Source organism: Ptiloglossa arizonensis, chromosome 3 (genome assembly GCF_051014685.1).
Source record: "Ptiloglossa arizonensis isolate GNS036 chromosome 3, iyPtiAriz1_principal, whole genome shotgun sequence".
Taxonomy (NCBI): domain Eukaryota; kingdom Metazoa; phylum Arthropoda; class Insecta; order Hymenoptera; family Colletidae; genus Ptiloglossa; species Ptiloglossa arizonensis.
In genome coordinates this window covers 4237337-4252446 of record NC_135050.1, presented here as the reverse complement: position 1 = coordinate 4252446, position 15110 = coordinate 4237337, and the positions used below count along the sequence as shown (strand labels likewise).

General features: G+C 29.7%; 3 protein-coding genes across 5 annotated transcripts; 2 read left to right on the top strand and 1 right to left on the bottom strand.

Moving 5' to 3' along the window:
• The first annotated feature begins 3073 nt into the window (after positions 1-3073).
• On the top strand, positions 3074-5786 carry LOC143144578 (eukaryotic translation initiation factor 3 subunit D). Of its 2 annotated transcripts, XM_076307145.1 has the most exons (4): positions 3074-3385; positions 3497-3671; positions 3757-3802; positions 4041-5786. In XM_076307145.1, exons 1-4 carry the CDS (start codon positions 3348-3350, stop codon positions 5507-5509), a joined length of 1728 nt encoding a protein of 575 aa, XP_076163260.1. In that variant the 5' UTR covers positions 3074-3347; the 3' UTR covers positions 5510-5786. The 2 variants fall into 2 exon arrangements, with proteins under 2 accessions (XP_076163260.1, XP_076163261.1); XM_076307146.1 differs by lacking the exon at positions 3074-3385 and having other exon boundaries at positions 3553-3666.
• Positions 5787-6766: 980 nt separating this feature from the next.
• Positions 6767-10993, bottom strand: LOC143144152 (uncharacterized). Of its 2 annotated transcripts, none has more exons than XM_076306255.1 (5): positions 10576-10993; positions 9539-10384; positions 9312-9458; positions 8999-9232; positions 6767-6991 (listed from the first exon to the last, which is right to left on the bottom strand). In XM_076306255.1, the coding sequence occupies exons 1-5, from the start codon at positions 10636-10638 to the stop codon at positions 6887-6889; spliced, it is 1395 nt and encodes a 464-aa protein (XP_076162370.1). In that variant the 5' UTR covers positions 10639-10993; the 3' UTR covers positions 6767-6886. The 2 variants fall into 2 exon arrangements, with proteins under 2 accessions (XP_076162370.1, XP_076162371.1); XM_076306256.1 differs by lacking the exon at positions 6767-6991 and adding an exon at positions 8579-8930 and having other exon boundaries at positions 10576-10990.
• On the top strand, positions 7305-8631 carry LOC143144153 (iron-sulfur cluster assembly 2 homolog, mitochondrial). Its single transcript, XM_076306257.1, has 3 exons — positions 7305-7619; positions 7836-8057; positions 8143-8631. The coding sequence occupies exons 1-3, from the start codon at positions 7543-7545 to the stop codon at positions 8315-8317; spliced, it is 474 nt and encodes a 157-aa protein (XP_076162372.1). The 5' UTR covers positions 7305-7542; the 3' UTR covers positions 8318-8631.
• Positions 10994-15110: the final 4117 nt, after the last annotated feature.

The window sequence follows — 15110 nt, the reverse complement described above, 5'->3', positions numbered from 1 at the left end:
TTAGACGTTTAATTTTGCATAATATCTCAATATTTTTGCGATAAAAATGGTTCTTTTGTTTTTCTTACATTGTTTAAACAATCGTGTATAATTAATATAAAAAATTATTGCAATTTTGTTATCTAGAAAGTATATTCTGGCATAACATAATATATTTTTATTCGTTCTTTGTACATGTACTTACGATACAGAGAATAACAGTCAAATTTACAATAGTCTCACAATACTTTTGTAATTAATAGTAAATACACCTGGTCAAAAAAATAATTTGCCATTTTTCATAATAATCAAAACATGATCAGGCAGTCTTAAGAAGTGTTTTTCATTTAAAGAAAATTGTTTCAAAATTTTTGAGAAAAAGCAATTCACTTTAAATTGTAAATCGATGGTATCGTGAAATCAGAATGTTTTTCTTCCTTATTTACACAGTGCTGTGAATAATTATAAACTCGATAAAATTCTACATGTTTCATAATATTCAAACAAAAATTAAAAAGACCGTTTCTTAATGTAATATATGACAAATATAGATAAACAAGAACAAAACTTTCTTATTTGGTAATCTTAAAAAAAAATGTTGTCTTAGAATTACATTTTAGACTGAGAAAAAATATGAACTCAATATTAATTTGAATATCCTTTTATTTAGTATTTAGTGAATTTTCCTTTACTTTTATTACTTTTAACAATCGATCATTTGAAATCTTTGTTCAAACGGAGTGACATTGTTAATTTATGGTTTCTTTTGAATATAAACTTATCTTGTCAAAATACCACATAGGTTCTTCATGGAGTTTAGATCGGACTTAATGCTGGCTTTGGTAATAAATGTTATAAATTATTTTTTCTTTCTTTTCTTATATCATGCCAAGTGTCATTGTAACCATCAGCCTCTTCAAATTATTTTTTTTCTCATCGCTAAAAATGATATATTTCCACATGCTTGTTTTCTAAATGCTGTATTTAGTCGATTTTAATTTCACATCGATATGACGTTTTTGCATTGCTCGGTTTCTTCTATACTTCACACAAGACTTATGTTATATTTTAAATTAAATCGGTTCACAATTTAAAATAGATTGCTTTTTCTCTCGTAACTCACAGTTCCAATTTTTTTAAAATTCCTTAGTACAATCTGTAATATATTAATTATCGTTGCAGGTTCCTATTGACTTTTCCCGCAGTTCTTGAAATCGAGTATTCGTTGTTTTTCTATGTCACTCAATTGTGAACTACGCGGCACTGTTTAAAACTAAAAATGTTTGGTAAACAGATAAGAATTTGTAAAAAAAAATACTTCTAGTAATGCGATCCTATTACATGAAATTGATAAAAGCACGGAATCGTTCTTAACCCATTTGCATCATCAGTTTGTTTAGGCTGCCGCGTTCAAACATCAGCAACGTTCAACCGACGACTGACCTGTGTCACCGCGAGCGGTTGATCGTATGTGCAGTAACGAGCATCAAAATTATTTATGGAGTTTATTAACAATATACTGTTTAAAACGATTAATACACAATATTATATAGCAAAATATTTTTTTTAGGCTTTTTTGCGTGCCGCAACACTCATAGTGGCAGTTTGAAAGATTTTCACAAAAGAGTAAAACTTATTTAGAATACACTGATGTATATTAAACTAATGAAACCAAAAAGTTCTCAGAAATGGTTAAACGTACCAGTTGCAACTGGTAAAATGGGAGTGTATAGTCGCGACTCGTGGATTATTCCGCGCTTTGATGCAAATGGGTTAAGGAGCTATAAATAACAACTGACAAGAAGAGGCCGCACCTATGGGGTCGTCAATTTTTATAAACTCTGCTGATTCTAGAAAAAATATAAGTAGACACATATATGAGCTTTTTTTTCATTATTCATTATTTATAAAGATATTTTTACATTTAATTTTTTTAATTCCGTCTCATATGTAGTTTATTAAAAGCATTGTAATAGCTGCATTGGCGAAGGTGAATAGTACGTAAATTCATACCCAAGGTTCTGAAGTTCGGATATCTCGTAAGAGAAAAAATTGTTTTTATTAATTTTTTCTTTATTTTCATATATTCTTTTATTTTTGGTATATCTTTATTCTGCTGTTTTTTAATTTATTTCTTACTATGTCTCGAATGGAACGGAACGGAACGTAACAACACGAAAAACATATACATTTTCAGTAATGTGAACATTTGATAAATGCTAATGCACCTGTTTTTCATGTTTTTACGTTGTATTCAGTTCGAGAAATTATACAAAATAATTAAAAAGCAGAATAGAAATATAATATAAAAATAGAAGAATATATGAAAATGAAGAAAAAATTAATAAAAATAAACGGGAAAAAATGTTATCTCTTATAAGATTCTCTTTAGAAACTTAGGGTACAAATCTACATACTAATAATGTTTTTAAGAAACTGTACAAGACGAAATTAAAAAAATTAAATGTTAAATATCTTTATAAATAATGAGTAATGGTAAGAAAGCTCAAATATGTGTTTACTTATTTTTGCTCTATAATCGGTAACAAAAGTTTGAAAAAAGTTAACGAGGCCACAGTTGCAACCTCTCTTTGTAAGACTTCCGTCGCTCTGAAATCAAACGCTGTGTCTTTTGCAACTATAAAGTGTATTGGTTCCAGTAATATTGTGTCACAGCACACACCTGCTTTGCTTCACATTTTTGAAATTCTATTTCTTTAGACTTCTCCGATGCATTTGACACGATTTATATTCATCACAATTTCTTAATCGTCAAATTACAAAACTTGGGCTCTTCATCGAACACTATTTTTTATCTAGAATTGTCTTATTTTATAAATAGTTTGATTACTTATGATACATCTTACGAGGATCTATTTTTGCAATAAGTATAACTACCCTTAAACTATCTCCATCACTATTTAGAGGTTCTTCGGCTAAAGCGGCTGACAGCTGTGAATTTAAAACCCAGCTTGCCAAACTTCAAGGCGAGAGGCACTAATCAATCTAAAACTTTTATATTTCTTATTGTATCTTTATGGGAATATTATCAATGTATTAGCAAGATTCTTATAATGAAAATGAGACGGAATATTTTATAATCAGATTATTTTTAATTATACAAAATTCAAAATTCTTCAGAAATGATTCGTATGACACACAAGTCTACCGCAATCGCACGGTTTTGTTTAGTACCTTCTAAACCCTCACTGGCTGAAGTATAGTAATTCCTAATGTAATATACATTGAGCCTTACCTCTATTTGATAAATAATAATTGTTTAAGATATTGTAAGTTATAAATTAAATCAGCTCTCATTAACGGATCAAAGCTGTTTAAAACGACAACCTAAGATCATTAAGAATTGGATGAAATTACGAATTAGATTAGATACATTAAAAATCGGGTGAGTGATAGGAATAAACCTTTAAGTGTTTACTTTATAATGGCGTTGCTGGTTCTTCCGGCAAACGAACAATACCTTCGAATTTGTCTCTTTCGCCTTTGAAAAGTACAGAATGACGGATGATGTGGTGGTTCCGGACAATAAGGTTCAAAAGGAAGAAGAGGTAGTACATTTTCGAGCACCTACAATTCAACATAATCCTGACGGATGGGGTCCTTGTGAATTACCTGATCAATTTAAGGATATACCTTATCAACCATTTTCAAAAGGCGACAGATTGGGCAAGGTTTATAATTAATATTTCTATAAAACTTTTTACTATTTTTCGCAAACATTTGTTATGTATTCTTTTCGATTACCTTCTATTGCAGATATCTGACTGGACCACACCGGCTTTCCAAGATAAAAAATTCCCCAGTGAGTCAAACTTTTTACGTTTATATAACCTATAATTTTATATTTTTCTGTAGAAATATTTCACTTTTATTTTCAGTTTTATTAGTTGTTATTTTCTGAGTTACTTGGTGTAAATATTATAATATTCATTTTGTTAGTTTAGAATTTGTTAAATAATATTAAATTTTAAAATAAAAATATTATATAATAAAATATAAAGAATATAACTCTTAAACTATTCAATTATTTAATATTTTAGACAAGTATACATCACAGTTTGGTTCCGGCAGTCAATATGCATACTATCATGATGAAGATGAAACAACTTTCCACCTTGTTGACACAACTCGGATACAGAAACCACCTTACCAACACGGTGGCCGTTTCCGACATAATCAGAGGAATATACGTGGACGTGGAGGTCAGCGAGGTGCGTTGAGTCAGATGCAACAACTGGGTAAATTGAAACTTCGTGAAAGGGAACGCAAAGGGCAAACAAAACGCTGGGGTAGACAGCAAGGGTTACGTAATTATAAGAATCAACCACCAATTAAAATCCGTGATGCATCTGTTACTGTGAGACCTGACTGGGTAACTATTGAAGAAATGGATTTCCCACGATTAGCAAAACTGTCTTTACCTAATGTGAAAGATGGAGAAGATATTTTATGTTGCGGCTCTCTTGAATATTATGATAAAACATATGATAGGGTAAATGTGAAAAATGAAAAGCCACTACAGAGGATTGACAGAATTTTCCATACAGTTACTACCACTGATGATCCAATAATACGCAAACTTTCAAAGACAGAGGGAAATGTTTATGCTACAGATGCAATTTTAGCAACAATTATGTGCTGTACTCGTAGCAACTATTCGTGGGATATCGTAATTGAAAAAATTGGAGATAAACTATTCTTTGACAAACGGGACAGTACCGAATTTGATTTGTTAACTGTGAATGAAACCAGTGTTGAGCCTCCTCAAGATGATGGAAATTCTTTAAATTCCCCCAGAAACCTAGCTTTAGAAGCTACGTTCATCAATCATAACTTTTCTCAACAAGTACTAAAGTCCAATGAACCTCGATATAAATTTGAGGAAGGAAATCCATTTATCTCAGAAGAAGAAGAAGGTGATGTTGCCAGTGTTGCATACCGTTACAGAAAATGGGATTTAAACAATGGTATTGTTCTTATTGCAAGATGTGAACATGATGCTGTAATGCAAGGTCCTAATAATGAAATGCAATTTTTAACAATCAAAGCATTGAATGAATGGGATTCAAAGTTAGCCAATGGTGTTGAATGGAGACAGAAGTTAGATACTCAACGTGGTGCTGTATTGGCAAACGAATTGCGAAATAATGCTTGCAAATTAGCTAAATGGACTGTTCAAGCATTATTAGCAGGTTCAGATCAACTAAAGTTTGGATATGTATCAAGGGCGATGGTTAGAGACTCCAGCAAACATGTTATTCTTGGTACACAGCAATACAAGCCAAATGAATTTGCAACACAAATCAATCTTAATATGGACAATGCTTGGGGTATTTTGCGATGCATTGTTGACATTTGTATGAAACAAAAGGATGGCAAATATCTCATTATGAAAGACCCAAATAAACCAATGATAAGACTATATGACATTCCGGACAATACATTTGAAAGCGAGGGAGATGAAGACGAAGATGACGATGAACCTGTTAACATTGCTTTTCAAACTTAAAACAGTTTTTAAGCTTTCTAACGTCCTCTGGATCATTGTCCAATCGGCGATAATTCTGCAATTGGGATAAATTCCTAAGAATTGTCAAATATTGCCCAACATGTCATCAACAGTTACCATTCTTTTTATGATATTAATAATATTCTTGCATAAGTTGCAAGAATCTCCTAATGAACTTATTTGAACATTTAGTTTAAAAAATTGTTAACAATTTTACCTAATATAAATAAAATCTTATAAAATTAGCCTTTATATATTAAATTATAAAGTATTTCATTTTAAATAATTGTTTTTTTTTTGTTCCTCTGATCCAACTTTTTAATAGGTGTAGCGCCAAATGTTAGCACAAGTTGTTTAGATCGATGCTCCAGCCTGAGACCGTTATTGCTCAGATTTATATTATTTTTAATGAATACAATTTAATTTTTTCGCTATGAATAATTACCAAAATATTAATGATCATTACGCATATTAAATTGTATTTATTTTTTCATTACGAGCAATGTATCAAAGCAGCGGTAATATCTAAATTGCAAACAAATTATTGTTTATGAATACTTGATGCTTTATTGAGAGTCTACAACGATATACCTTACTACGAATTCGTTCTCGTTCGAATTTGGGATCGCTGTTGTCGGTGTAAACAATTTGTGCTAAGATTGTTTATATTTTTTAAATTCAAATGACCAACAATTGTAGATTTAAAAATCAACTAACTGAACTTCGAAGCGGTTCCTGAAAATACAGTATACATTCATTGAGTGGCTCAGATAAAATAAATAAAAAATGATGGGGACAACAGCCAGCTTTTTATAGGGTAAACTCTGCTCTCGGCGAAAAAATACGTATTATCAATAAGTTGGTAACATTTATTCAATGAAAATAAGTCCAAACATGACTTTTTCGGATTGTTTTTAAATATACGCAACTGAAAGGTTTTCAGAAATAATTCGAATAAGTTACAATTAAAAATAGTTGAAACAAAAGGTCCTGTTTAGACTCATTTTTATCGGTAAGAAGTTGTAAATCGTTTAGTATCACTCTCATAAAGATATTCAGAAAAATATATAAGATATTAATCTCCATTATAAAACCAACAATCTAAAATATTAGGAAGGAAAGAGTAAAAGAACCATGCCAGGAAATTCAAGAATTTCTGAATACTTTATCTTTATTTCCGAGGTAAATTTAAAAGTGTTTAAAGGTCCATGAAAGGCAATTTGAGCATTTGTGAAAAAAAATAAATTATTTGCACTTTTTTTTAACTGGATTGAGGTATTAAAAAGTTGTTTCTTTTTATTTTTTCAGTACATAAATGTGTTCAAGATGCAAAATAAAACTACGAAACTGCAGCAAATTTTCATTGTTCCGCGATGATTACCAGGAGTAGATTTGAAATATGTCTAACATACAGTAGGTCGAAATACCGTTTGAGGAACTGTAGGCATTTTTAATATTCACCCCTTTTTTACTGTTTCGGTCCTAAAATGATACATTGATGTTATACACATAAATCATAACTTGTACAAACTCTATTATATTTATATCTATCTTCTTTTCAAGGCATAATTTCATTCAGTTTTGATCCTCTCCGAAATCATATGGTTTTATTTTGCTTTCAATGTTGTTGCTAGAAGTATTCTATGTTATTGGGCGATAGGGAAAATTTCCTAGTATAGTGCCCTCTACAATTCTTTAAGGCGAGTTCCAGATATACAACGTATTTTCATGAAATTTATTCCTTTTAATATTTTTTGACACTGTTACATACTGAGTCACTAAACATGAAAATGAATTTTTGTACGAAGGAATGCAATAGTGCTCACTCAGTTTTCTCTTCCAATGAAGATAAAATATTGCGATTTTCTTCAGTAATTAATATAATATAACTAGGGTTTATTACTAAGAATTCTAATGTAATGTTTCCAATAATTATTCTATGAATTTGGTGGTAAATCCTGTGTGATAAAGTAATGTTCTTCATTCACGTCTATGTGTTGTGAGATTGTAGATTTCATACATTTGTTAGAAATATGGCGAAATTGCAACACACGATTTGGGGTCTCTCGTCTAATTTTGTCGCAAACCGATATTTTTCACGTTTATTGATGTAAGTGAATTTTAGATTTAATACTTCATTCGGTTTGTTTTACATACACTTACGAAAATCTATTAGTAATGTTTGAAATATAGCTTTAAAAAATTATTTGTCACAATATATGCGTTCAGTGTTTAATATATTTTGTTTTTAAATCATTTAAATCGTACATTATCAATATACGAAAACGTTTGCAATCAATTTATGAAAAATAATTTTGGTTTATAGTTCTCCATGGTACAATGTATCTACGGTTTCGTCATTAAGTGAAATGTCAACAGAAGTTGCAGTCAAGCCCGAAAATGGCATTATCATTACTGACAGCTGTGTTAAACGTTTAAAAGAAATTACAGATGATAATGCTTATTTAAGAGTGACAGTAGAAGGTGGAGGTTGTTCTGGTTTTCAATACAAGTTTGACTTGGACACAAACATAAGTGAAGACGATAAGTAAGATTATATGGTGAAATTAACCAAAATATTTATACAATTTTTTTCTTGTTATGAAAGTTAATCAAATGTAATATTGTTACAGAGTATTTCAAAAAGATGGTGCCAAAGTGGTTATAGATTCAACGTCTTTAGAATATATTAAAGGAGCATCGATAGAATATCACACAGAATTAATACGTTCCGCATTTAGGATAACAAATAATCCTTTGGCCGAGCAAGGTTGTAGTTGTGGAGCCAGCTTTTCAATTAAAATGTAACAGTTTCTTCACATATAGTACATCTAAATTTACAGTGGAGAAATTTGATCTATATTGTGTTTATTATTCTTTTGAGGAAATAACAGTTGTTAATATTTTAATATTTTTGCTGAGGAAGCATAGTTTTTGTTTCATTCGATCACAATTGGTATACATTAAATACTTACGAACATTTATTATTTATATACTTATACATTTTAATTTATTTTATAACAAGTAAAACAAACAAAAACTTTAATTTAAAATATTGAGGAACAAATTGTTCAATTGACATTGTAATAAACTGACTGTGAATATGTGTAAATGTTAATACCGTATATTTTATGATTCTATTTAAAATGTAATTTTATGTATTATATAAACGTTCAGGAAATGAACGTTAATAATAACTCTTATTTTAATTTCATAAATAATTAATACTAATTTCAGAAATCCTTCAATACATCAGTAAGGATATGATCAACAACTATAATTATTGTTTGTCAAGTATAATCATATGTACATGAAATTAAAGTTACCAATAGTTCTGATTAATTAGTGTTGCTGATGGAATGTCAATAATTGCTAACTTGAAATTTAACCTATATCACTTCTGTTTTCCCTTTTTATTGTTCTGAAAATTATTAAATCATGGACAGAGTACTTAAAATATTACGTTTACATTTTTTAATAAACATTTACCTTGTTTGCAAGTTCAAACTTCAGTTGTTGTATTTCCTCTGTTTGAGAAATAAGTTTCTCATTCATGTTTGCAAGATGCTCGCTCATAGTACTAAGTTGTGTTTTATAATTTCCTTCCTGTATCTCTTTGTCTTTTTGTAAAATACTACAATTCGAAAATGCTTCTGTGAGTGCTGATTCACATTTTTTCCTCTTTAATTCACTTGTGTCTACATGAACTTGCATAACTTCACTCTGAAAAAGTTGGTTTAAATTATATATTTTATTGGAGAATAATATAGTCCTTCTAAAGAGAAATAGTGAAAATAATTACATTAGCAGCCATAGCTAAATTTTTAACATGATAAATATGTTTATCTATTATTAACTTATCAATCTCTTGTAGAAAATAATCTCTGATTTTTGCTTCTCGAGCTTCAATTTCTTCTGGTATTGCAAAAGGTACTGTTAATCTTCCAATCTGTTACCCATATTTATATTATTAGATTACTTTGAACAAAAACTTATAAAAGTTTTAAGAAATATTAAATTAAATATTACCATATGATTTATTTTTATTGGTTGCAATGGCTCATTCTCAATTTGCGTGTTACTTAAACATTCTTTTTGCTCTACTTCATCGTATTTTATTTTAAGTATGTGATATTGCGCTTTCCAATAATTCATTTCTTTTTCTACATCACATGATTTTGGAAAGTCAAACTCATTATTTTCTTCTTGTGTTTTATGAGGTTTTCCTTCGCCAATAGATTTTGATGATCTACGTGATGCCAATGGTGATGAAAATGGAGATAATTCTGTTTGACGATGATTAGAAAGTCCTAGTCTAGCATCAAAATCATATCCATCTCGTTTACCTTCATTACTAGACCATGATACAGTTTCTTCTTGCCTTTGTTTTTCATTTAATTTTCTTTGTAAATCATTTCTTTCTCTTTCTATTTTGTCTACTGTACTTTGATATTGACATTCTAATTCTACTTTAGATTTTTCACAATGATCTAATTTATACTGCAGTTGTTGTATCCTATCATTTAAACTTTCAATTTCACTATCTTTATCATTAATTTGGGATAATAATTGAGCATTCTCAACTATTTTCTTTTGAAATTCTTCATCTAAGATATGATTTGGTTGTGCTGGTATTTGGCTATTACTTTCCGATTTATTCTTTCCTTTCTTAGATTTAATTTGCATTTTATCAAGTTCATCTTGTAATACAGTTATTCGTTTGGTCAATTGTTGATTTCGAAAGGATAAACTATCTAATTCTTGTTCTGCTTTTCGAAGTTCTACTTCCTTCTCTTTCAATTGTTCTCGAATATCTGCATTACGTGTTTGTTCATCGATTACAGCTTTTTTTAGAACATTTGCTTGAGCACGAATCTATAGAACACAATTTTTGTTAATAATTACAAAACAGATATTAATAAATATTACGTTATAATAAAAACAAATATTTTGTATAACAAATGGAAGTAAACAATACTAAAACAAAAAACAGCAATACATTATTGTATAGATTTCTTGAAACTGTTTAGATTGTTAAGTGGTATGTCAACCATTTATTTCCTTACTTTCGAATATTCTGTGGCAATTTTTTGATACTTGGTCTGTAGTTGTCCGTTGACACCCTCCATTATGTTCACAAATCTTTCCTTTTTTAACGTATTATTGCGATTTTGTGTACTAATTATTAATAATTGCTCATTTTTATAGTATCTGCCATAGCACAGTGTATTTTGATAGGAAATACATACTATATAGCACTTTGAATACAAATGTCAAATGTCAACGAGAAATTGACAAGAGCTTATAGTAAATTATATTAAGGAACAAGCCATATACTTATGCACTAAATTCCAAACGGAATCTCGTAAATGAAAAACATATGTATATGAATAAAACGCCCCTAACACGATATACTTTAATGTAAAATTCTATATTCTGTGTCAACTACTTATCAATTGTCAAGAAATCTCACTGAAGAGAAGTTAGGTGTTAGTCGATTTACAAATCGAATATATAATTTTGTCGATATTTTATCAACTGCTAATAAAAATTTTTAAATTATTAAAAATAAGGTTTGTAAATGACAAAAGTTTGAGAAAATCTTTTTGTGTTCGTAAAAGTTTCCACACTAATTTAGTAATTATAATAGTAGTGATATTATAAAATTTGCAGTCCCTTATTATAACACCAAATTTGGCAGTAATGGAAAAAGAAAGAAGAAGATTCTTCCTAGGAAATACTATAGTCAAAGTAAATACAATTAATGTTGAATGTTTAAATTTGCTACTCATAATTGTTAATTAAATTATAGAGAACTATCGAAGTTTAAAATTCTTAACTATGCTTATATATGAGCTTATATTGCTCATTCTCCTTTTATTTACTTCCTGTCAGTTTTTCTTACTCGTACTCATATGTTTTCTCTGTTGCATACAACAAGTTTAAAAATAATCTTAATTCGAAATAAAAAAGGTCGATTTCAAGAACATAAATACGATTTTCTTTATCTCTCGATATAAAGATGTCATCAACACAGCAAAATATAGACATTTCATCTCATGATAATGATGTCACAGACAAGATAAGAGATAGATGTTTCACCTTACCGATTTGGGGTCACACGATCTGAAATACCGACCTGTAAAATGTCAATGGTTTTTAAGCGACTTCTTCGTTTAGAAACAGACTTTGAGAACTATATTTAACTAAACTATTATAATTGATAAAGATAGTAAACATAGAAAAGTTATTGTACATTGTCTTCTATCAAACCCATTAGTCTCACAGGAGAAGTTTTAGAAGTAACGCTTATTGATGGAAATGAGATTTGGCTAGTCTGAATGGTTACAAATTATTTATCCAGGTTTCAAATATGGGAATAGCGGATTAATATTATAATTATCAATAAAACAGCCTCTTGTCAGATTATTATTACTTATTATTACATACTTATTATTATTATTATATATCCATTTGAATTAACTTCCGTAAGTATTTCCTCTCTTATAGTATTATTATATATTAGTATTAGTATTACATTATAGTATCAATACATATCCATACTTTTGGGGGTGAAATTACATACTAACAGTTGAGCAAAATACGTCCTACGAACGTATGTCTTACATACCTTAGTTGTCGAATTATGAATGATCGAAGAAATTGTTCAAAGTGTAAAAAGAAAATTAATTTTTTTAAACCGGATTACCAGAATACCTCTTTAAGGGGGATGCAGTACCATATTATAGAGGAATGTCGATAGAGTTAAGCAATTTTTGCTTATTGTTAGCTACGGACTTTCGAAGGTCGATAAAAACCTTTGACCCGATGCGATTCTCAATTTTTTCCAGAGATCAACTTTTCAGTTCCGTACAGTACATTGTTTGCTTTCGTTGAATACACGATAGATTTTAAACGGTCCCGAAATAGAAATGTTGGTAGGTAAAAGGTACACTTTGAATATTTTCTTCAATTATCCGTAACTCGAAAACCAAAGTATATATAGGACGTAATATATACGTTCATAGGACACTTTTTATTCGTCTCAGTGTGTAGATTTACTTCCTGAAAAATGAACATGTAATAGGTTGCTGAATAAGTTTTGTCGTTCGATAAGAAATAGAGTTATCAGGTTCGTCGTTTTATTTTTTTAAAGATGATACTACTGTTTGATGAACATGTGTAAAGTTTCATGTAGATCTGTCGACTCATTCGTATATTTACAGTTGTTCAAAGTTGAAGTGTCATAGTATCTTTTTTTACAATGGAAAAAACGACAAAACTTATTGAATAAACTACTATTTCTAAATCACATTGTCTATTGTAGATACTATATTGCATCATCAGCCTTTTGTTTACTATTACTCCCTCTGATTCATTAAATTTTTCCATTAAACAGTCGAAATTTCGACATATTCATCCTTCACCCATCATCTAATTTATGTATACAATCCAAAAACTACGATATTCAGATTGTTAGTCTTAGCGCTTTTGTTGCACACCGGATAATATTTAAAAACTACCATTGAAATATATTATATTATTAATACTCGAACGGTCTATTAATTTCTTCTCCGCTCTCTAACAACTGTATATAATTCATACTTCGTTGAATTATTTTTTAATTTTACTAATACCATTTCGAGACTTTCCTCTTACCATAGATATCATATTGTTTTAAGCACTTCAGTTTAACATCCATGTTTGACGTGTTAAAAATTGTAGATCTAAGCGTTCGAATATTTTTGTTAGCTTTAATTGGTATTGAACGCGTACCGATGACATATGCCAACACAATCTATAATATTATAAAATTTGTTATATTTTCCGTTATATCACAATTGTGTTGAAACTCAATATAAACATGACCTTGCTCGAAATCGTGCGTAATTGTGGAGTTTGGAAGTGTCTCATTTTACACACAATCAAAAATAATTCAAATAGGGTGAAGCTCTGAATTAATTTTCATTGGGAAAACTATATCAATTTATCAATAATATTGTCACACGCTGCAAAAACAGAAACAATAGTGAGGAGGATTTTACGCTATAAATCCGAGAGTAAAATCCCACCTTGAAACCGAGGATTAGTTTAGTTGAGAAACAAGAAGCGAGTGTTCCAGAGTTGTAAGTTTGCTAAATGACTGTAGGCGGTCGTTTAAACTTGCATTTAGTATCATAGATCAGGGAAGGTGGGGATTGATTCTCATATAAATGGATAATGATGCACACTCTTGACTTGTTCGATCTGACGACGGACACAAGGGTAGCTTGTAAGACAGCGTGTATTTGCTCAGGCGAATTGTATAGTATACGATATTCCTTAGACAAAACTTCGATGATTTCAATCATATTTCTTACATTATCTCATACAATAGAACATTTATCTTTTTAATAAAACTTTTGTATATAAACAATATAAAATCTATTATAATATCATTCTGCATCGTATTGTTGGCTTTAACGATACAAAATATTCAGGTTATATTATACCAAATTTTTACAATAATGCTTCATAGATTTATAAAAGGCTTAACGACTAACTTTTATATTCACATTTAATATTTTTCATATTTTCAAATTGATAAGACATTCTTAAAATTACAATTTGAAGAATACATTATGAATGATGCAATAATGTACAAAGCAGCGTGGCGTTGTCTTCAAAGTTATTGGATTGACACAATTGGACAATATAGATACGAAATGAAGAGCCAATTTCATAAAGGCCACAAAGATAGTATACATATGTATAATACTAATAACGAAGTCCTACGTAACCTATTACTAATGTTCGCGCGAAGATGCCTTGGTCTTTTTGGACCAAGCTTGTGAGAACTTGACGATTACTTGACACATAATACTTAAGCCAACGTTTGCGTTAAAACAATAAAGATTAAGGAAACGAATCTTTTACCAGTACTTATGGCCAATGTGACATCAGGAAAGATAAACGCATTCGCTCTCATTGAAATACAAAAATGAAATATGTAGAAAACTGTAAAACGACCACAGATTGCAAACATTTAATGCATACACCCAGTATACAAAGTTAACGAAAATGCGGAACCTTTTTACAAGATCAATTCATCGTGCCAATATAAATTAAAAAGTATTTTATCATTTTGCAATCTGAGATTTCGTTATCGGATGCACAATCAACTGATTGACATATATGTAGATAGTACGATAGTAATGTTGCAATAAAACGCATAATGTTCTGATAAAAATTAGACCAAATCAGATAGTATTTTCACTTATGTGTTATGATTCATTTCTGTATAATTTTCAACTACGTGTAATTAAAAATAGTCTGAAATACATTGATGATACTCTTATGAAGAGGGAAATATAATTTTGTGAGAAATATAAAAGTTTTTACTTTGCATTAGTAATTGTCACAGCGATACGTGTGTATCGAATCAATAAACTTTGACTATTCATATTTCGATAACGAAATTTTTGATTGTAAAATGATAAATGACTTTTCGATTTCTCTTTATACGGAAATTAATCCTACTAAGTGATCCCACATATTCATTGTCACCTTGTATATGTCGAAATTGGTAACAACAGGATGATCCACGTGTCAATATTTGAAT